Genomic DNA, 24,275 nt, shown 5'->3' on the forward strand with positions numbered 1-24,275 from the left:
TTAAAAAATAATGATGTTTTATGATGTGATAACACTGTGGTTAAGGTCTGGTTAGGCTTAGGGAAAGATCATGGTTTGGGTTAAAATCATCATTTGAAACGTGGTGTGGGTTAAAGTTACTACTTCCTTAAAGTTAGGTAGCCTTCGTCATCATGGCAACAGTAAACACCACGGCAATGGTAGTAAGGGTTTTTTTAAAAATGTCCTGACTCACAGCTGGAAACATAACACATGACATCAGGTCATAATTACTACAGCTGCTAGATGTCTGTCACTCAAACGTATCTATAGGTCGTTTTTGCCGACTGAATTTTCGACCTATACAGTCATATTTCTTTTGAGGACAGGCTGGACCTTTATCCATTAGAGATAAACTAAAAAAAAACAAAAAAAAACAACTGGCAGCCACACCTTTAAACACACACACACACGCACACACAAACACAGGGAGTAAAGTGTTTTTTCCATATACAGCTTGTGTCTGTGTGTTTGCCAGTAAAGACCTGACAGATTTACGGTTAAGGATGCCTCCTCCTGAAAGCCACCATAAATAAAATCAGACAGTCAGACCTGCTCTGTATACACAGCAGAAGTGGACTAGACAACTGGAAAGAAAGAAAGAGGAAAAAAGAAAAAGGTGGAGATGGTTACTTTCCAATCTGCTGTAAATCTGTAACATCTCTGGATATGACGTGATGTTGTCAGATTTGGCTCGATCCAAATGTCTAAGGGATTATTGTGAATTTATCCAAAATGTATTAACTTTTAGAAGTATGATTTGATTGGAGACATAAATTCAAGGTGATAAGGTCTCATTTGACTCGTTCAGTGTTGCTTTATTTCATTTCAGCCTGCACTAGACTGCACTAACACACACATGGTCATGCACACACAGAAGCTCAGGTACTCACCATCTGAGCACCTGAGCAGAGTTAATGGATTGTGGAAACAGTGAGAGTGTTCTTCGGGGGTCTTGTCAGGCTTTGATCTTTGGTATGTACTGAATGTGGGGGTCAGGGATAATAGATTGGGGGCTGGCAGGGGTGAAGAGACATGAAGAAAGAAGGAGGGAGGGAGAGGGAGACAGACATGATGGTCACACAGGCCCCTGAAAACTCCTGTTAGACCTGGGTGAAATATTTACTGGCAAATACCTCACGTTGCTCGTTTTTACCTGCTTAGAATACCTGATTGCAGGGTTTGATTAATCAGGACTGTTCAGATGGTAGTTAAGTTGACAACCTGAGAATAAACTTACTGTTATATACTTTTTTGTGTTCTTCTAAGCTTTTGGGCAGCTGCTAAATGCCAAAACCCACTTACAGGAATTGAATTTGAAGGCTCACAGTCACATGATGTTTAGCAGGTATAAAGTTTATCACGTTCACCATCTTAGATTAGCATGTTATCATGCTAACATTTGCTAGTTAGCCCTAAACAAAAAGTACAGCTGAGGTTAATGGGAATGTCATTTGTCTGTACAAAACTTTGTGGCAATCCATCTAGTAGATGTTGAGATATTTCACTGGATAAAGTGAAAAGTTTGATCTGCTGGTGGCGCTAAATGTAAATACAGAGAGTCACCAAAGTCAGTGTAGGGTTCCTCCTCTGGGGATATCTGTACAAAATTTAGATAATTTTAGTCTGGTCATCTCATGCATGGCTAAAGATGAATTAAAAACATCAACAGATTTTGCAAACAAAACATTGTGTAACTTGTAGTGCAAACATTGTAGTTGGATCATGTCTTGTCTGCTTTTAAGTACAAAGTAAAGTAAGTAGGACTCCGGTGCCTAATCCACAACTTATTTTCATTTTCTCTTCATTTTTCTGTTCACTTTGTGAACCTGAAACATTATCTGAGGACATAGAGGACCCTGTCTTCATGCTGCAGGAAACACAACTTTTGCTTGTGTGTTGACATCAAATTGGTGTGAAAATTAGTTTAAGCCAGTCTGCTCCTTTTAGAGAATCTAGCTATTTTTACACGAAAAGAAAGAAAAAAACAAAAACATCAACCCTTACTCATATACCTGGGTAAGAGTCATCCAACAGGATGATTTACTGAACATAATGTGACATTAAAATGAGCCACAAGGGAAGGACTACTCCCCAAGTCCCTTATCTATTACATTCTTCTTGTTTCTCCTCGTTCTGGCTCTCTCTTTCTCTTCTCCTCTCTCCTTCTATCTCCACATCTCTGCTTTCACCTCCTCTCACTCCTCCTCCCCTCTGTCTTTATCTTCCTTCTCTTCATTCCCAGTCGCCCCCTGTGACGGCGTCATCCTCCTTTTGTCTGCACAGAGACTCTGTCCACACCTCGAAGGTCAAGAGGTTGCAAGGTTAACCGTCACGAACAAACTACGGCCCCACAGAGAGTCTTTAAGCCTGTTATCTCCTACTGCGAGTTTGCTTGCGTGTGCATATGTTCATCTGAGAAAAAAAGCTCAAGTGATAGTTTTTCCAAACTGCAACACAGATGTTCAACCGAGACAGCTGAATTCATTATGACTGACAGATCTGCAGGCTGGAGTTATATTTTTGTGACTTATATAAGGTCTATAAACCAAACTGATGCTGCTGTTGTTGTCCTAAATCAATTTCACCTGCTATTTTAGATTCCCTTGTCTTGCATCCCATTTGATTACATTAAACCTCTTCTAATTTATTTGAGGGAATCAGATTTAAATAAAGGTCACTGAAGCTGTTTCTGAATACTTATTTCAGCCTCTTGTCTTGTCCGATTCCCGGAGTGGAGACCCGGGTTTGAGATGTCATTTACCAGCTGTGTCACCCTCTTCTTTTCCATTAACTCCCTCCTCCTGCATTCTGTGTTTGGTTTAAGGGGTATAAATCTCCCCCAGCTGGCCTCTGCGGAGTGATTTAGGAGACAGCGGGTCGTCTCTCTCCTGGAGCCACCAGCTGCCTTTTTAGAGTGTAGGGATGCAGCCGAGAAGTAAACAAGAGATAGGCGATAGGAGGAAATAAGAATCAAAGATTAATTGAGCGAAAGGAGAAAGAGCAATGGTGTGTGAGAAAGAATATGGCAAAAAACAAAACTTTATTCCAGTGCCGATCTTAACTTTATAGGGGTGCTTTATCATAAAAGGTGCACTGTGAAATTAAACTAGATTAATCTATTTACTACACATGTTTCAGGCAAGACATCTTGTTTTATCCAAGAACTATATGTTAATGGGTTAAATCTATGTCATGTACTTTTGCGATAGAATAATTTGTTATTACATATGTCAAGGCTGACATAGCAAATGTAACGTCACAACACAGGCAGAATCAGTAAAATCACAGCTCCTTGAACCAATATGACACTTAACCCCCATATCTCTGTTTACACAATTTTGAAAGTCATTAAACAAAAATGGGGCATAAACATTATGTTTGCTTTGAGAGTAAATTTAGTCTCTTTTATGTGTAGGTAGTAGTAAAGAGGTACAGAAATCCCTATAATTCTCTGGATGTATGTACAGAGGATGTTTTTTTTCCTTCATTGTTAACAAATTCCATGAAAAGACAAAAATAAATGATGTGTTAGTCCAATGCTGCCCATTGGTTCCTTCTCAAAGTGTAAACCTATAAAAGCAGGTCACTAATACATTGTTTCATTTTAGTAAGCAGATAGTTTAAGGCTCAATAAAACAGCTGAACACTAGTTTTTAGCTAACAAACAGGAGTTAGGTGTTGTGTGGCTCACTGATGATGATGTGTTTCTAATAGTTTTTGGACAACAATGGAGCTCTATTGGAGCAGAAGAAAGATCAGGCTTTAGCTGCACAGGCAACACTTGTTAGCAGGATCTATTCATGATTGGTTTTGGTCTTCTTGTGGGATTTGTTGACAATAATAGAAATATAGAATATTACCAGAGTCATCCTTAATGTTTTTGGAGCAGATTTTCTGCCCTTGACTGTACCTGACATAAGAATTTAATTTAGTCAAGTGGGGAAACTCTTTCTCATCTCAGTTAATGTCGATAGAAGGGAATTATGATTTCACTCTCAAAGTGGATATATGCTATCTAATGTATGGCACTCATTGTAATTGCCTATTTGGATAATTCAATTTAACAAGTTGGATAAAACGAGCTACGTCTGATTGGTGACTCAGCATGTACGATAAAGGGCCACACCAACAGTCACACAGCAGAGCCTAATGGATCTGTAAACACTCAAGTGAATGAGGCTGCAGGGAAGAAGAGAGGCAGATAGAATATAATGGCGTATTTAGCCTCTTGTGATAAATGAAGATGAGACTATAAGCACAAATGAAAAGAGCTGAGAGAGGCTTTATAGGAAGAGAAGCAGCAGCAGGAGGTGTTTACTGATACTTGGCTTTATGTGCTCAGTAAACACAGTGCAAAGTGCTACCTGTGTGAGTCCATTCATTTGTTTATACTGCACGTAAGCTACAGTGCGCATCGCCTGCATCAGGGCAGGTATGTTTATTCCTCTTGTAAATTTGTCTAGTAATATGAAATATGGACACAAGAATGCTTCAAAAGAGAAAAATAACAACTATACATAAATAAAAATAAGGCTGGTAAAATGTTTTTCCATGAACTAAATTAAATTAGATCATATTACACGGGAAACCAGACGGAAAACAAACAAAACATTCTCTCTCTTTTTTTCCTGCTGTTGTTTTGCTTTGCAGACGTTGTGTGACCGTTCTGCCTTTGTGCACTTTTTTTTTTTTGTAGCAGGTCTAAGTCTGTCTTTAGGTCTTTGTGGCAGACCATGTTGGCCAGGCAGACGTCAAAAAAATGCACAACTGGCAGCGAAACGTCAACGTATTCTGTCTGGGAACTCGTGAAAAGAATTCAGAGCAGCTCGGGCGATGCAGTACCTGTCAGTTTTGGGTCAGTTTTGGGTCGGTTCAGATTCAGTTCACTGAAATGATAAACTGAAACTGGAATTCTTATAATATCAACAGCAGCCTTCAGTCATTTCTACATGGGTGGGATATAAGAGCGTTTTCGATTTTAGAGCAAAATTATCCTCTTTACTCACTTGATTACGCAAGAGCTGCTTAACACAAATATTTATGACTCTCTCTCAAAAAGAAATATGTGTTTTAAAAATGGTAAAAAGTTCAGCAGAATTAATATTTAATTATTCTATATAACCAGGAAATGACTCTGACAGTCCAAATCTTCCTGTCACGGCTATAACAGGACTTGTATTTACACTTGCTATGATGAGAATGTAGCAGCAGCATTATTTCAGATTCACACACAGAGGAGTGGCTTTTTTATGAGGGTGAGAAGAGGTTGATGAGGTAACTTAAGGGCAGAGGTGGTCAAGGGGTGATAATTTTGGGGAGGTAGGCTGAAAGAAAAGGGGGTAGAGTCAGGTGTTGGGGTGGGGGGGGGATGGGGGGGGGGGGGGGGGGGGTCTGTGGCAAGGAATGCTGGGAATGCCAGTCATGAGGTAGACCAGGGCAGGGCGGGTGGCTGCAGGTCTTGGAGGTCAGCTGATGGCTCATAACACCAAATCTGATCAGAGGTCGTGAAGTCTTTAAAGGGACAAAAATGATCATCATCTGTGTGAAAGCATTTGAACCATGACGCTTTTTATGTGTGTGAGTGTTAATTACTCCAATATGTTTGACTTCAGATATTCTTAATTTCTTATGAGTAATAGATAAGTATTCCGATATCCAGTCACATCTGGTAAATTGAAGTCATTTCCACATTTTTCCACAGTGCATTTCACGATCTGGAGCAATATTTGAATCAGCAGGGCAGCACATTCCTAGGAAATGGCTACCAGTATTCTTAATTTCATCCTTTTCTTTATATTTCAAGCCTTGTCTGGAGAAAGTACAGTCTAGAAAGGCTGTATGCACTCTTTCTATGACAAGGTTGTCAATTTTTCTATGAAATTTGGAGAGGAAGAGGAGGACACTTGACCGGGAGCGAACAGGAGTAAAGTGCATGATTGTTTTATGATGTGCAGTAAAAATGTTTTGAGAGAAATTCTGATCACAATGTGATCTAGGCCACCTCGCTAAGTGGTTTGGTAAAAAAATCTGACATTTGGTGCCTCCAAGAAATGACTGACACAGGTTGTTGAATGTCAATATAGCTGTGCAGCTAGTGCAGGAGCTTATTTTAGATTTTTTTTATGTATCTAGACTAATGCAGCCACGTGTCACGGGATAGTAGAAGTTGCTTTGAAGTGACAAGTAATTGTTTTCATATTTGTAGATTCCCACGACCTGTTGAATGTACTGATTGTTCATTTGGTGTTTCTGCATGTCAAGGTTTTATGTTGGATGGAATCTGTGTCTTTATTTGCTCGTTTTTTTTAGTTGAATATTTACATAGTAACCAGCAACTATTTTGATTATCGCCATTGAATATTTTGTTGTCTCAGCTCGTTAAATGTGAGGATTTCCTGTTTTTCTCTGTTTCTTATCAGGGTAAATTGAATACATTTGGGTTTTGGACTGTTGGTGGGAGACAAAACAAAATATTTGAAGACGTCACCTTGTGCTCAGAAAATATGAAGGATGTTTTTTACTGTTTTTCATAGACTAAATAATTAATTAGAAAAGTAATTCACAGATCAAATGATAGAAAAAATAATATTCACTGGTCAAACTGTTAAAACTGAACACTATAGGACCAAAAAAATATGGTAGGAAATGTTCTTGATTGTATTTGTAACTTCAGCTTGATAATTTGGATTAAAACTTAATAAATGTAAACTTTCTAAACGTTTATTCAGTCCTCGCAAGTAGCCACAACACCATGTAGGTCCCTCCTCCTACCTTCCAACCTGCTCTCTTTTTTCTTTTTCCCATCTTTGAGTACGTCCCTGCACCTTGTCCCCAGCAGAGTGTCTCCTCTGTGGTGTCATTTTCCAGGGCTTTCCTGGAGGACTTTGGGCTGCTAGGAATGGAGCCATTAGTTAGATTACCAGCTCTGTGGGGAGGCTCTGGTTCCCTCTCCCCTGGTCGGGACAGACAAAGCTCTGGCCTGCCTGCCATTGTACAGCTGTCAGTTGAAGCTGCCAGAAAAAAAACTCTTTCAGGTCTCAGATCCACTGATAAGGGTGCTGTGAGTCCGGCTGTGTCTTGTTAACTTGTTAGCACACTTGTAGTATGTTCATAATGAAAAATGACTGTGAAATTGCACTTTTGGCCTTCTCTTGTATCATCAATATTCCTGGAATATTCATTTTTGCTGGTACATCACTCTACAGTTTGTAGGATTATTGAAGCTCAATAATTAGCTAAATTTATATGAATTTAATGAGGTGTTGTGAATGTGATCTTAGGTGATGTTATCCATCTTTGGTCCTTGCCATGATCTTTTCATCTTTTAACGATCATTTATACCACCTGATAAGAAGACTGATTTTACGGACATGTAACGTGGTGACAGCACACACACCATTTAAGGATCTAACAGCATCCTGGCAGGCTGATTCACTGATCATAAAACCTGATGTGTGTGAGATAAAAGCGTTTATTAGCTCATTCAGTGTATGGTGGTGAGTGATGATAAGCTGTAGTAGGAGAGAATAGGTGTTTTTGCAGTTTTTAGTCCCTTAGTGAAGCTATATTTACTCATCTTGAATGCCTAAAAGGGATAGTTTGACATTTCCTGTCGAAGAGGGAGATGACAATATTCATAACACTCTCAAAACTGCCAAAATTCACTGGTTTCCTGGAAAGACTCAAGAAAAGTCACTGCGCATAGCTAAGAAATAGCCCTTACTTTACGTTTTTTATACTGTGGTTTTTGTACAGATTAAACAAACATGATAAAGTTCATTACTGAGTTTTAGAACTGCTAGTAATTATTGATTTTGCAACGTAGCCAGGCTAACTGTTTTCACCTGCTCCCAGTCTTTATGCTATGCTAAGCGAGAGTGATATCAATCTTCTCATTTTACTCTCAGCAAGAGAGTAAATAAGATTATTTCCCTAAATGTCAAACTATTCCTGTAAAGGAAAGGAAAAAATGTGATCACCAATGTGACCCTGCATATGCTAATGCAATTAAAAAAATTTTGTTAAAAAAATACCTCTCGACTCAGAGTGTCTCTTCTTTCTGTCTCTTTCTCAGGCTCTACAGAAGAATGGACAAATCTCCAGTACGACCAGCCTGAATGGACACTCTGAGGACAACACACTGGCAGAAGGTGTGTGTATTTGTGTGTGTGTGTGTGTGTGTGTGTGTCTTGCCCATGCTGTTTATTTACAGTGTGTGGTTTTGGGTGCTGTTCCTGTGGTTGTTGAGGTAAGTAGTGGTGATGTTTGTATGTGTTTGTGTCTGGGATTTTGTACTGTTTCTTCAGCGGTGGCAGGAGGTAAGCTTGTTTGTGTGGTGTCAGTTTTCAGTGTGTGTGTGTGTGTGTGTGTGTGTGTGTGTGTGTGTGTGTGCAAATTCTTATCTGCAGATGTCTTCATGGCTCTGCGAGATCTACTTGATCCTAAACTAATCCCTTTGTCAACACATGAGGGACACCTACCTGCAGCTTTTCACATAGGAGCCACACACACACTCCCACCCACACACACCCACATACCCAACATACTGTTTCTCTTTCTGGTCCTTGCTATTCCGTAACCTGTCAAGTGATTGCTGCTTGTAAATGTCAACACCTGTTCTGTAAATTTGGACATGGTCTTAGTGTGTGTGATGCTGCACTTCAGGGCAGATGCAAGAAGATTTTGAGCTCACCCTTGTGTGCAAGCAGCTGCAGAAATATCAGCTTGAATCTGTCAGAAAACTAAATATATTCTAGATTTTTGTAAATATGTCTCTCACTGAACCTCCAACGCCTCTGCACAGAGTCTTGGATATTCATATTTTTGTCGTAGAAGCTAATGAACACAGAAGTATGTCTCATTTGTCTCTTTGTATAATAGACTAGTCAAAACATTGTCCTTATAAAGTGCAAATATTTAAAGGAGACCATCTGTGGTCCTGTGGAAGATACTCAGTGGACACTATGAACATTTTTAATGAGTAATCTGAGATAATCATTAACCTGTAATAAATTAGGTAAAAATGTATTTCCACTTAAATTAACATGTGCCCCAGTCTGCTCTGTCTATCTCCAAAGCTGCGTTTGTTTATTTTCTTTGCCATTTCTATCATGTCTCCCTCAATCTGGGAGGGCTACAGGGGCGTGTACACCCTCCCTAAATATTTAGCAGGTCGTGACCCGGGCCCCCGCACAAAGCAACCTGCGCACTTCATAATATGGTATGGCCCAGGGGAAGGAGAAACCCTATACTACTTAAAACACAGAGATATGTCACATACCACTCTGTCAAATAACCTATTTAATAAGCTATTTAATGAAGCGATTCTGTCCATTTATAGAGTAACCTGATACCCTCTTCAGAGCAGAGATACAGAGTGTATGAGATGATGTGGCATGTAGACTGGTACAGAGTAATTTGGTTGTTGAAATAGATGCTTATATGAACATATACTATAAGTTAATTAGCTCTGTGGAGAAATATATGACAGAAGGAGAAGGGAACAATATATGTTTTTATTAAAATGACAACTAATATCACCACTACAGCATGACTGATAGATTTCTAAGGCTGATACCAATTTTGATATTTAAGAGTTAAAAAAAACAGCTTTTATGTGTATACGAGAGACACTTTCTCAATGCAGGTTTTCAGGCCAAACTGATATATCATGTGTTTGTGCTTACAAGCCCACAACATCTGATTCTTGTTGAAAAATGTAATTTCACTATAATTTCCACCTGTCCCTCACCGCCTCCGATCCCGTTGGGCATCACTGCTTCTTATGTTAAATGAATATGCAGTGGCCTAGCTCACCACGTTTGGTGTGGTTTTACTTTTCATAAGTGGCCCCAAGAGGCAGTTCTGCTCCTTAAACCCCTTATGTGACCAAAATGGTCCAAAATAATTAACCTGATCTGAAATGGACCCATGATAAGAACCTACCCAAACTGAGGTAGAGGCACACCTGTGGTTTAGGGGTTAAGATGCTAACCATGAACCACAGCACAGGACCTTTGTCGCATCTTTCTATCCCTCATTTCCTGTCATGTCTCTTTCTACTGTAAATGCCCCAACAAAAACGGCAAAATGTGGTCCAGACAGACACTTATAGAGAGAGAGAACACCAGCATTGGCAGTAACATGATGCTCCACGAGTTAACGATCAGCCACGGTTGAAAAGAGTAGCAATACAAGTCTCATAATATACACTTCTACCCTCCATTCTGCCTCAATAATTATTTTTTCCTGTGATGATTATGACAAACCACATGATCAGAGCTGATGGTGGGTCCACTGAGATCTTTTTGATTATTACACATATAGACACACAGACTTGAGGGATCCTACTCAACCCTGTTGGGCTGAATAAAGCTTGGACCTGACCCGACTTTGGTCCTGGGTCAGGTCTCAAATACTGTGCCCATTAGTGAAGACCTCCAGTTTAAATTTTCCAACCAGGCAAACAAACCTGCTGACTGATATTGCTATCATAGAGCTTTCACAACCAGGGCAAAAACAGGAGATGGACAACAGAAAATAAATGAATTTGTATAAGATCTTCAAGGCCACAGATTGAAATGCAGGGGAGTGAAAGGAGGGGAGATACACAATGGAGGAGGGAGAGAGAAAGAGAGAAGATATGGGAATGAAAGGTATGGGGGGGGGGGGGGGGGGGGGGGGGGGGGTTCACATCCCGGTACTGCTCTACCTCTAGTACAGCCTGATAAAGACAGCAACGCTTTGCAGGAGTCAGGAAGGGAAGAGGAATCTCTCTGATAACGACGAAAAATAACAAAGGACAGGCTGCACATCAAAGGACTGACGCAAGAGCAAAAACACACACGCAAGCACACTCATATGCAAACACACAATCATAATATATCTCTATCAGGTATACCAGAGTGTTTATAGTGTCAAGACCAACATGGTGAAACACCACACCCGAAACGCGTCACACACCAGACTGGATAACATGATGACTGGCAACCAAAGCAATGCAACACCAAACTGACTTTATGTGTTAAAAAGCAGTACCTGTTGACTTGGTGCACACTTTTTCACTTTTTTCAGTGGTGGGGATTGGAAACACTCATAATATGGAACCATACAGCAGAATTTAATGGGGATTTTTACTGTTAAAGTCAATCAGCCTAATTATAGTTTGACTGAATGTATGTAAGCAAAGAGCAGATGTATATGCTACAGGAAAAATATTTTACTCTGTTATCTGTCAAAGAATGTTTAATCAAATAAAATATTTGTTTAAAATGTTATCAAAGTATGAGGATGTTGTGATGTTACATTCTCCAGTCAGTAGTCGACCCCCTTTATGAACACAAACACTGAACCTGCTGGTTCACACAAGGTCATTGTGCCCAGCAAAGGTTGTATTTTGTGTTATGAGGCAACTCTTGAAAATGCTGGACAGGTTGTCCAGATAAATAAGAAGCCAGAAGTGCAAATTCAGAGTTGCTTTGTTTGGATTTTTGTGTTGTGGGTCTTTTAGAGAGGAAGGCTTCTCTCCTTCTGTGTACAAATACTGGGATTTCATCTTTGGAGGCCTTCATTTATGTATGAAACATAGAAAAATATTTTTTAAGTCTGTTTTAACTTGCTTGTGGTGCCAGATGGGCTGAAAAAGCACAGATAGGAAGCCTGAGGCTTACTAATGCAGAGTTTTACACCAGGTTATTAGACAGAAAGGAACTCAATAAATAATACATGGGACCAGAGTTTTGATGGAGAGCTCAAAATGAGGGAGGCAAGGAAAGAGCTTTAGACGGTGCAGTAAAAAATAGATTAGGACAAAGAAAGGAAGACATCAGCTGCAGCCACCTACTGCATCAGCCAGGAACAAAATGCACCATTTCTTCAAATTTAATCAACATATTATTGCTTCATCTCTGTCAGAATATGACCTATCTCCCTCACTAGAGTTAATTTTGTGTGTAACAATAAAAATGTTTTAAGAAAGTAACTCATGTTTGTGTAGAGTCAGCTGTTGTTGTAGCTTTTCATATGAACCTGCATATGTGTTTTGGTTGCTAGTTTTTGGGTGTGGGCGCATCGGTGCAGTGGGAGTCCAAAGAATGACATCATAGCTGATGTAATTCACTGGCTGGAGTCTTGCCTGTCCCTCCCAGATGGCTTGCAGGCTACAAAATAGGACAGATGTGGATTTCTGTGAGGCTTGAGAGGGAGAGAATACTGACAGTGTGAGTTTCGTGAGTGTGTGCAGCAGTTTGAGTTTATTTGTAGGAATTCTGGGCATCATTTATAGGTCAAATAATGCGTGTGCAACAGCAAACGGTTGCTTGATTTATACTAGTCGAGGGAGCAGTTAGGTGCGGTTCACCACATTAATCAGTTTTCTCTAAGTTGTTCGTCCAAGAGAAGAAAAGAGCATTTGCGTCACCCATTGTATTCTCCTAGTGCTGAAAACTTGATGTGTGATCAATACAAAATTATTAAACGAAAGATTTAATCGTCTTTTAATGGATATAAAATAAAAATTACAATTTGCAGATTCTAGCCCCTGCAGCATTTGTGTTTGGAGTGTTTCTCTACTTGATATCATCAGAAACTGGACCCATACGACAGCTTTTGACAGTTTAAAGACTAAACATTTGATCAATTAATGAAAAGATCATTTCTTTTAGAGCATCTCTCAACCTGAGCTGAGCTATTTATGAAAAGATTTCAGAGGCTCTAAAAGATCATTTGTAGATTAACTGGTAATGGAAATAAGTTGCAGCCCTACTGTTCTATGTAACAAAATGTGTCAAAAAGTAAGACAAGGTGTAAACTTTTACGAGGTGAAAGTTTAGCAGTGTGTGTGTGTGTGTGTGTGTGTGTGTGTGTGTGTTTGTGTGTGTGTGTGTGTGTGTGTTTGTGTGTGTGGCCATGGATCTGAGAGACGGAGGTGTTTGCATCGCCAAAACGTTCATCATGCATGTGGAAGCGACCTCTCCCTGCACTTAAGCTTTGTCTGATCTCCGCCAATAAAGCGTCATGCTGTACTGTCATCATAACGCAGACCAGCCGCTCGCTCGCCCCTGTTGGGTTTTTGCCCACTTTTACAGTCCTACTGACAATGCTCATTACAGTCGATGTTTCTACTAAAGATGTTCATGTGCATCTTTTTTCTACTGTACTCACACTACTGGGAGGAATTCTGCTGTCCTTGGCTTTTACTGTATTTGCGCAGACACTGAACCGTCAAAGTGCTGCAAGATGTCAGAGTGATTTCTCTTTCCTTTGAGGAGGGAAGTGATCCCAGAGGAAAGTGTTAGAGAGGCAGAGTTTTAGATTAGAGTGCTTGAAAGCCCCTCAGTCCCTCAAGATCCATCATTGTCCAGTCTGTAGTTCAATTATGTTCATCTGTGTTGCATGTTATATTGAGTCATTTGCTATGAAGGGTGGTGCTTTGAGGATATACTTCAGGGCAAGAGAGTATAATAGAGCTCTGTTAGAAACCTGTCATTTGTCAATTACTGTCTCTGATAGACAGGATGCTTTTTTCCTCCTCTTCCTCAAATGCAATGTGCAGCTCTCAGTGTTGCTGGTAACTGAAGGCAACAGCAAAAAGCTCAACAACAATGTTTCAGCTGTTAAAATGAAGCTTCAGTAAGTTGTGATCGAATATACCATCAACATAAGCATGATCAGGTGATAACAAGCTTTTAAAAAATACAAACTGCTCAGCTGGAACCACCAAAATACTGTCAACCAGTTGTTCACTGTTCAGTCAGATGGTCTATTAAAAGACATCAGTAACACTCTCTTTGCCCTCACACATACCAAACGTCTCCCACTCCCGACCGCCACGCCCTATCGACTTCATTATACTCATGTGCTGATTTTACTACAAGTTGCTTTGTGTTTTTTTTGCACAGAATTTGTCTGTTATAACTGTTATGTTTGAACAGAGTCATAAATCCAAACATAATTGTAGCTGCTGCTTGGTTGTGGTGTAACAAAACAAGCTTAGCAGCTCAGTGAGGTCGTGCCAGGCTCTGAAGTTCTATGAGGTGAATGCTAACATCCGCATGCTAATATTCACACAATGACAATGTTGACATGTAGATGTTAGACAGGTATAATCTTTACCATGTTCACCGTCTTAGTTTAGCATGTTAGCACGTATTTGCTAATTAGCACCAAGTATTACAGGAAGATACTGGACACATTTAAGTTTTGACCTGATGATGGCACTACATAAAAAAGTCAGTGGATCACAGTTATTACAATTCCTCCTGTGGGGATTAACGTCTATGTCAAATTTCATGGCAATCCATCCAGTAGTTGTTGACACATTTCACTTAAAACCACAAATATCAGCCTCATGGTGGAGCTAGAGAAAAAGTCAGAGGATCATCAAAGTTTGTAGGTTTCATCCTCTGGGCACCATGAATGTCTGTACAAAATTTAATGGCAATCCATTAAACAGTTGTTGAGATATTTCAGTTTGGAGAGGCAGGACTGACATCTTGGATTTAAGCGGTCCTGGCAGAATTGATATAAACTGGCTCACTTGTAGTGACAAAAGGATTTGGTTAAATATAAAAATGGACAAGAGTTTGCAGACAGTATCTAAATTTAACATCGCTCCCAGAATACTTACTTGCCTGTAGATGCTGCTAATTTTGGCAATTAAAGCAGTTTTGTTTGAACAATAAATAACTCAGAGCCACAGATGTGACTTAGTATGGATCACTGTGACCCAGACACAAAAGGAGAAGTTATTTTTTCCATAGTCTGACAGGTTTTTAGTTGTCATACCAGAGACAAATGGTCTCGATTGCTTGACACAAAATATCCTGTATCCAAAATGCACCATATCCAAAACATACACTATGTTTGTAAAGAGTACATCTCTGTCACAATCAAATCATTTGATATGACTGGACAGAAAGGCTCAGCGGTTTTCAAAGGATTGTCCTGAGTGCACAGGACCTAAAATTACAGTAATAAGGTCAAATTCATGATAGGCTCCCACCAGAGCTCTCAGACCCCCCAGGACCCACTCGTCTCCGCAGGCTCTCCTCTCTCATCTTTCCCGGCATCAGGGAACCTAATCTCCCTCCTCAGCCCCTAACCTCCCCCAGGCACATGGAGGATTGAGAGAATAGAGCAGGAATGTGACTGACCCCTCCTTCTCCTCCTTCTTTAATAGCATTATGGCCCCTGTTACAATGCAGCAAGTATCCATACACTATAATAAGTCATTTTTACCATGCAATTAATGATAAAAATCTTTTTTAGATGAGTGCCAAGAATGTGTCAGTGAGGTGAGGGTTTTTCACTTGTATCCAATGCGAGAATTAAGTGTAATCTACTTGATGCTGGATACCTGATACTTCAGCGATCTGCAGACTTTTTTTTCTAGGAAAGTCCCAAAACAAGTAGAATTGTTGTGAAAACAAGTAGAATTATCTCACTCTTTTGGCTGTTTTGAGAGAAATTAGATTAAAACACTCGGTTGAGATTAAATGACTTGTTAAGTTGAACAATTTCTCAGTGTGGATCAAGCACACGTTAATGGATTTCTGCCAAAACTTAATGTTAAGCAGAGCCATGCATAAGACTGAGGTAAGGAAGATGGATAAGCAGCCAAGACGAAGGATAAGATCAATTGTGAAGAGTATTGTTGGGCAAGTTCTCGTGCATACAGCTGGCTTGGGAGTGGGAACCCTCTCTTTTGGCTTACAGGTGAGATGAGCCAATTTTGGTGTTGAGCAACATTTTTATCAACAGCATATTTGGTTTTTTTAACCAGTTTCCCTTTCTCTCTTTACTATTTGGTACAGCGCTACTATCTAGACTTTAAATCCACACAATCAATTGAAACACTCATTTCAATGGGTCAAAACACACATCAAAGATCACCATGTGTAAATGTGGACCATTTACAAGGTCTTTTCAAGCTCCGGGAGGCCTCCTTTAGATCTTCCGCTTCCCCATTTTTACAATTCACTCTGTACTGGAAGACAAGATGATGCATAACAACAACTGGAATGCCAAATTGCCTGTGCAAATATTTCAGGAATGCAGAGAAAAGTGAAGACAAGTATAACAGATGGCAAGGCTGGCTAAACATACTCCTCTGGAAGAAATGCTGTTTTTCACCCAAATTTAAAAGCAGCCTTTTTGTTTTTGTTGTGATGCAGCTGTCTAACAAGCTGGTGGAAGCAAGACAACAGCAACAGAAGTGCGTGTATTTGATTTTAAATTTAATTGTTGGCATTTGCGTGAAAGATCATATTGATTTTAATGAATCAACACTTTCTCTCTGTATGCGGAAAGCTGCAAACAAGATCCTTCATTGTTCACAATAACAGTAAACAAAAGATTCTCACGAAATCTTAGACGTCATGACTACAGTGTTCGTCTCATCATGCTACATCACGTAATGTGAAAATAAAATCTTAGCGGAAAGGTGTTTGGACAGACTGTGCGGAGTCCAGAATGAAGTGTAACTCGAGGAAACGGGTGAAAGGAAGAGGAAATGGTGATGTCAAGAAATGACTGTGTTTCCTGTCCGACATTCTTATCCATCCCTCTGGCCCTCACACAAACAGGAGGAGGGGTGGGATGGAGGCTCAGGAGGATAGAGGAGAAAGTGTTGGAGTGGGAGAAGGATTAAAGAGGACTGGGGTGAGGATTCAGGTGATAAAATGAGAGCGTGAAAGGAGTAGAAAAAAGAATAAAAAGGAGAGAAAAAAAGGAGAGGTATTGAATGAAGAATCTCTCTGATCTTGGGCAATTTCACACACACACACACACACACACACACGCACACGCACACACTCATGTCCTTCGTTTCCCTTTCCTCCAATTATTTCACCATCATCCTATCCAGTTCTTGGAATTCTCAGAGTAGGAGGCGGTCTTTTCTGTCCTGTCCGATGATGTCATGCACGTCTTTACAGGCTACAAAAAGCCCCTCCACCCAGCACCCCAACCCACCACCCGCCCCGTCCGCTCAAGACCCCTCCTCAAACATTCCTGAATGCAGGCACGTTTTCTGAGTTATCGAGATATGCGGGGCGTCAACCCCCCAGACTTGGCTGTATGTTATCCTGACTTAACTGCAGTTTGAATACAAAATACACTCCCATTTGTGCTGGGAAAGCAAAGAAGGAAGGAAAAACAATAAAATAATGTGACCTCTTAACATGCAGTTTTCCCCTTTTAGTTCCCTTCAAGTAGCTTTAAGGTTTGTGAAATGATCTTATTCCAATCTGTTAGTATGTCAACATGATTATAAAGTTGCACCATTCAAATAGAAATATTATAGATGTCTCATCCATTATTTTATAGACATTTACCCCAAATTCAGCCTGACATATTTGATGTTTTTTTGTTTTTTGTAAGTTTTGAGCTCCATTTGAATTTTAGTGCTATAAAGATATATAAATCAGTCGAGCAACAGAAAATAAATCTGCAACTACTTTGATTAATTATTTAAGTCATTTTTTAAGCAAAGGTTGTACAAATTCAGTGGTTCCACCTTTTCAAATGGGAAGACTTTATGGTTGTCTGCTATGATAGCAAACTGAATATTTTTGAGTTTTGGACAAAACAAGACATCTTAAGACATCATCGACGGCTCTAAGAACTTTTTTTGCCATTAATTCTCTAGACCGAATGATCAGTTGAGTAAAAAAATCTGTAGATTAGTCAATAATGAAGAGGATTGTTAGTTGCAACCCTACTCAAATTTAAAATAAAGTTCCAGTTGGTTCAAACAGTGTTTGGCTGCAGAGAATTAGTTTGTAATGACTGGGTCACTGACAGGTCTCTCTGGTTTAAGGGGTTAATCAAATTAGCACTTGGACCAAAAAAGATAACAGAGAAGAAAAACAAAACTTTCATGTGACACCAGTTTAATTTTATGTTTTTTTATGTCATGGTAATGAAGGAATGTGGTTGCTAGTGCCATGTGGAAGCTCTTTTTGTGTGTTTTTAAATCGTTTTTGAATGACAATCCAGACAGCAACATAGACACATTTTGTTGGTTTTGTTGTTTTCGTGTGATTTGTTGGTAATAACACAAAGATAAACCTCATCCTGTAACTCCAAGATGAACCATTGGAATTATTTACCGCAGTATGTCCCATAACAACTGAGTGTAGCCTGAAGCTGTGTGTGTGTGCCTAAATTAAAATCTCTCGGTATGTATGGAAGTCCAAGAATGTGACTGATGTGCATGAGTCATACGAAGGAAGTTGGGAGGGAAAAGGAAGATGAGGGCTGATCCAACGGAAGTACTCTCATCAAACTCTGAATTCCCATCCGTCTGATTCACTGTCCACTCAGCATAATGTACATAAAGTAGCGTGGACAAATAGTGTAGTGAAATATCTACTGCATGAGTCACTACTATAACAGAAAGCCTCACTGATGTGTCATGCAACAATTCTTAATGAATGATTAAGTGAATGACTCATTCATATATATGCCATAGGATTTAACTCTTAACTTGCAGCTACTTATTAATGCATAGATAGAATAACATTATATAAGCAAGCATTTATCCGTAACTTTATAAAGATTAATGTTATTTAATGTCTTGAACTTTCTTCTGAAAATAATATTTCTCATTAGATTTGTGACTCTTCTCCCCTCGACTCCTCTTTTCTCGCTCTTGCCAGCTCTGATTAGAACCATGAAGCCTTCCATTCATGGGCACAGACCTTGGTATTCATGGCTCTCTCAATTCATCGAATCTGAAGAAACTCACAGGAAGTTGTGTTGAATAAAGTGAAAATGAGATGAGTTGTTTTTGCCCACGTTTTGTTCAACACTTATCTTGTTTTTGACCTGATTTGATTTGAAGTTGCTTTGTTAGTTCGTACTTTAGAAATGGGGGAAATAGCAAGTTCCAGCAAAGGTTTTAAGTAAGAAAACACACAAAACTATTGTCTAAGCTGATAGTTTTACTCTTGTGTGCAAAATTACCCCTGACTTCAATAATCTTGCAACAGCAGCTGATACTATCGTTAAGGTTAGACATGTAATCAACATATTTCCTACTGTGTGAATACTGTGCCCACATTTTAAAGCATGCACATACACTCTTTGGGTGAAGGGGGGGCCTTTCAGACAGCACTTGATTACCGCTGTTATCATCCATTTGGGGGCATACTAGATGGAATTCACACATTCCTCTGGGACAATGCCGAAGTGTGACAGATCTGATTATGCCGGTATTTACCTGAGGATTTATCTGCATTCCTTCTAGTCTCCCCCCTCCTCAGACAAAAGCTGAATTAAATGCGTCTGTATTGGAGTAATTGAGAAGGGCCTATTAACATTCACAGGGGGGTCGTCGACAACTCGATGGCACCCCCGTTCACAGCTTAGTTTAGGCCCTTGGTATGAACTTTGCCCCAAACAAGGATGTTTTTAAAGTTTTGGGATTGTAGTCTAGGTTTGCCATTTTTACTTCAAATAATTGGGGTTATGAACCCAAAAAAGCAGAAAAAAACATAATATCCCAATAAAACCATGAAGTTTCCCTCTTGTTTGCCTTTGTCAACATTCCTCGGCATGACTGGTGACATAAGCCATGAGAGACATGGGAGAGCCTGGTTGCCTCCTGAAAGAGGAATTAGAGGGGTGAGAAGGTGGGGTGAGTGCTTGAGACTGTTTTCCAGTTGCTTTATTTAATAGTCTGTGAGAAACTGTCTTGCGAGGATGCACGTGGGCATTCAGTATCCAGAGAATGAGACTGTTGAGCGTCTTCCAAAGAAGCAACGTGTTTGAGTTTGTGTACACGTAACAGGGTGGGTGAGGGGGGGGGGTGTTATATGGAGTATGCACATGTACAGTTGTTGCAGTTTTTTGGAAAGGTGCTTCCTTCAAAGATCACATGACAAGCTCCAGTCAATCCTGGGTGGAAAGCTGTAAGTCTGAGGGAGGGTGAGTGGATAAGGAAGGGGGAGGAGGAGGGGGAAGGGAAGGGGTGGGGGTGGTGGGAGCTCATTCAGAACAGCTGAAGAATAGAGAGGGAGGTGGGAGGAAGAGGGAGGCAGGGGTGGTCCTAACATGACATGTATGTCAGTCTGTTGAAATGTGTGTGGGGCTCTCTTTTCTTCACATACTGAGCGAGAAGCGCTGGAAGAAAGAGAGACAGCTTCTGCCCTCAGATTGAGTTTACCAGTTAAGACGGAGCCAAAGAAGCAAACCTTATAGATTTTACTGAGTGTGCAGTGAAGTGAAGGGAAACAATACAAAGACTGAATAGGAGACTTTTAAAAAAGTATTTTTTCATCATCTAAAATTTTGGTGTCTTATATTTTTGTAACTTTTTTGGAGAAAGTATTTTTGGACTTTTACCAATGCTTGGAACAATTACTCTAACAGGTAAGCACAATGATTCAATTTGGTTTTAGTTCAGTTTATGGTTCTCAGTCATTGCAAAATTTATTCAGCTTTGCTTAAAAAAACAAACATTGTGGCTGCTTTACTGTGCTTGTTAGGTTAAAACCTGATGTTTGATTTATTTTCATTGGATTTTTGTCATTTATTGAGGAGGATATGTTGGAAACCAAAGCACTGGTTTCTGCTTACATGAGTGAGTATCGCTGAAGGCATTGTTGTCCTGAGGGTGTGGTTAGTTAGCATTGTGGTTTGTAGTTGTCTCGGCACGGTCGAGTGATTTTATTGAATATAACTTTACTTTTGGCAACTTTACATCCTCAACATGAAAAAATTTAAATTATGTTTAACCACTGTACATTTCTCATTTCATGAAATTCAAACTTTTATTTACTACAGTTTGTGAGCTCCAGTTATCATCAAGTGTCCATTCATGATTCTTGTGCATCACCAGTTGCTTTTGTAGAACAGTTGCGGTATTTCCTACAAAGCATCCTCTTTTCTATCCCCTTTTACAGCAGCTCTAATATAAATCTGATTATCTATCAAACCTTTCACAGCACTTTAACTACTACTGACTGACAAAGCGAATGAGTGCCCTGAACTCTGAAGTATACATCCCATACTGCTTCCCAAACTTCTTGATGGGAAAAGAATTTCACACGGTGACAGCTGCCAGATAGAAATATATGAAGATGCATTTGCAGAAATATTTTCAAAGGCTGCTTTTAGCTCGTGTCACCATCTGAGCCACCTCCCAGCGCCCCATCATGTGAAGTATTTCATTAGATTAGAGTGAGATCCTAATTCCCAGTGGGGTTATTCAGTTTAGCCACAGAGAATCAGGAGGGAGGAGAGAGGGGCGTATGGAATTAATTACATGCCAAAACTGATTCTTCTTCAGGCCTTTATAACTGTGAGTGATGGGTCAAATGGAGCAGGTCTGGAATGTTTTGATTCCTCAGGTTTTGGTTTCTGTGCACATTGACTTCCAAAACATTGATTTTAATAGATAAACATTTGTTTTTTTAACATTTTGCAGCAAGAAAATATGGTTTACTGTCACACCAGAGCTTGACTTGATGTTAATGAGATATGGGAGAGGCAAATGGTGTAACTTGGGTGTTATTAGCGCTGCGACTGGTGATGTGTAGGGTCCCCTGGAGCCTCGGAGACACTCTGACCACACCTTTGATAAAGAGAGGGGGTGCTTGAAGGGGTCTTGGGCCCGTCTGTGTTGGGGGAGGGTGTTTGGGTGTGGGGGGTCTCCTTGGCCTCTTTTTTTAACTGACTTCTTTTGTTTAAAGGGCTTCTGCTCCAGATTATAGTAATTATAACAAGGATTTGCATATATTTGGGGAAAGTTTGTAAATAATGTCTAGAAAGAATAGCTGCCATTCAGCTTCCTGACCACCCCCTCGCCCTCTTTTCACATATACACCAACCCATAGTAGTTTGCCACAACAGAAAGATTATCTGATCTCACTGGAGACTTGGAGTAGATTTACGTTATCGGTTTTTGGCCGCGGCGATGATGTTTAATATGAGAGCATCATCTTGCAACAGTTGCACATAAACAAAGCCCGTCTCCAGCAGGGAGAAGCATTTCAACTATGAACGAGTGTGTCTGTATCAGAGATGTGTAACACCCTCTAAAGTGAAGCCTCAGGGCAGAACACCCTCCCCCCCTCTCCATTTCTTAACTGTCCCCTCCTCACCCTGTGTAGCCTCACCCCTCACACTCACATTCTTTCTAGTACAGTCGTTATTCAAAACACCCGCCCTCCTCTACACATTTACTCCTTACACCCCCCGCCCAAACCAACTCAAGTCTAGGGATGTTCACAGTTGTGTGCCCGTTAAGAAGAAAAAAAAGTTGGGCCGGAAAACAAAGATCAAAAAGACGAGAGAGATGCCAGTAGTCTGTTAAATCAACATGGTTCCTGTTTTATTATCCATGTAGATACACACGGCCTCGTCTGGCTCACTAACAGTCTGACCCCTCCCTCAAACACACACCGGAATTTCATTGAAAACAGCTTTGAGGGACAGTGATTTACTATTCAGACATAGCTGAGCTGACTTTGCTGAGCTAAATTTGCATCAATGAGTAAAATGATTAGTTTCATATTAGGTTAACGTTTCTTTGCTGACTTTTGTTACATGATCCATCTTGTCCTCTTCTGGTCTTGGTTAACAACAGTGTGATTGGACAACAAGCCTGAAAATAACACCTATGTGAGAGAGACTCCACTACCATGTGACACTCATGTATTTTTATAAATTGGCCGGGCATGTCTTTATTCATGTTTATGTAAATTTGGTGAAGTCAGCAAACTCCAAATTTCCATAACTTGAATAAAGGTATGCCTGAGCAATTTATAAAAATACAATTTATAACCCCCCTGCCCCCTCCTTTATTTTCAGAGGCCAGCGTGGGTTAGAGGGCTATTGTGTTTGCACGAGTGTGTGCCTTGGGAAGGGGGTGGGTCCCCATCCATCCTGCTGTGGTGGAATTTGGGTCAAGGGGATTGGGACGTATTTTAAGGAGGGGTAGTAGAGGCCTGTATTGTTTGATTTGAATCTTACACGGCCACAGTCGAGACACAGTTTAACTGAAAAACATATAAACATTCCCATAGAATTTATCTTCAGATTATGTTTAGAGCATCCTAAAATAATTTCCCCCAAACATACAGCAAACAGCATAGCTCACATTCCTTTCAAGTCAAATGCATACATGAGATTTGGGTGTGCCCTCACTCACAACATTAGTGTATGAAAGCACTTTATTGTGTTTTATAAGTTTCGTGTTAAATACTGCAATATTTGGTTAATGGTGTTACCTAATTTCCTGCAGGTAAATGTTTAAATAACAGTTTTTCTATTTGAAGGCTAAGATAGCCGAGGAATGCACGCCACTGAGTGAAGCTTCGTGTCTATAATTTAGGAAAAGGATGTGGACGGATTGTGGGCACACAGTTTTACATTTTTGTGTGAGACAAAAACATCTTATATAGATATTGACATTCATTTACATACTGAATGTGAATTCACATTTCACATCAGATATCACACTGACAGTAGGAATTGGGAAATGCCATGTTGTTTCACATTTTCCTCACAGTTGTTTGTGTTCTGAATTAATTACTTATTTTGTAGTTTGTAGCTTCATAGTATTTGAACGTGTGCTTTGCAGAAAGAGGTGACGAGAGGGTGGTAGTTCCTACAGTGTACATGCTTTAAGGAGTGTGTATGTGTCTTTATGTTTCCCAGAGTGTGTAATCAGGTAAGCTGATATCTAGGCATTAAAGAGCTGGGAATTTGTTTTGAGAGTCCAGGAGTATCAGATGTGAGGTTTTCCAGACTGTAGTGAGATCTAAGAGGAGAAAAAAAAGAAGAAAAGCTTCAGACACTGGCAGGCCATCATCCCCCTACGCCTTCCTCTGTCAAAACACAGACAGACATGGCAAGCCGGTCTGATATGCATTTGTGTGTTGCAGTCTCTTATCTCAGATGCTAATATACCATTTATCTTACTTTTGTATAACTATCAGTGGATTACTCATAGTAATGGAACAAAGTGATCCAGCTTAACCATAAAAAAAATTAGAAGTAGTTCAGGCAAAGCACCACTCCAAGGTTGTGCTGTGTGTCTGCCTGCAGTGTGCTTTAGGAGAGTAATCCATGAATTGGCAACAGTATTACTCTCATTGTGCAACCTTTTCTATGAAGTGGCCTTCAGGGGTTGCTGTTTTATTTGTGTCTGTGCCTAAACTTTTCTTTCTTTGGCGTGTTTACATAGCAACGGATTAGCTGGACCAAACTGCAATCTGATTTTAATTAAGTATTCATATGCTTGATAA

The 24,275-nt window shown here is 40.0% G+C and overlaps 1 protein-coding gene across 2 annotated transcripts in view; it reads left to right on the forward strand.

Annotated features, from left to right (window-relative positions):
- The window catches only part of akap12b (A kinase (PRKA) anchor protein 12b), a 47,492-nt gene that overhangs the window by 14,367 nt on the left and 8,850 nt on the right, over positions 1-24,275 (forward strand). Inside the window, exon 2 of one of the 2 annotated variants that reach the window (XM_067572354.1) lies at positions 8,096-8,171. In XM_067572354.1, the coding sequence (XP_067428455.1) occupies positions 8,096-8,171 (76 nt within the window). Of the gene's footprint in view, positions 1-8,095; positions 8,172-20,111; positions 20,395-24,275 lie in introns of those variants that run through there. The other variant, XM_067572355.1, reaches the window with a different exon arrangement.

Source organism: Thunnus thynnus, chromosome 18 (genome assembly GCF_963924715.1).
Source record: "Thunnus thynnus chromosome 18, fThuThy2.1, whole genome shotgun sequence".
Lineage (NCBI taxonomy): Eukaryota > Metazoa > Chordata > Actinopteri > Scombriformes > Scombridae > Thunnus > Thunnus thynnus.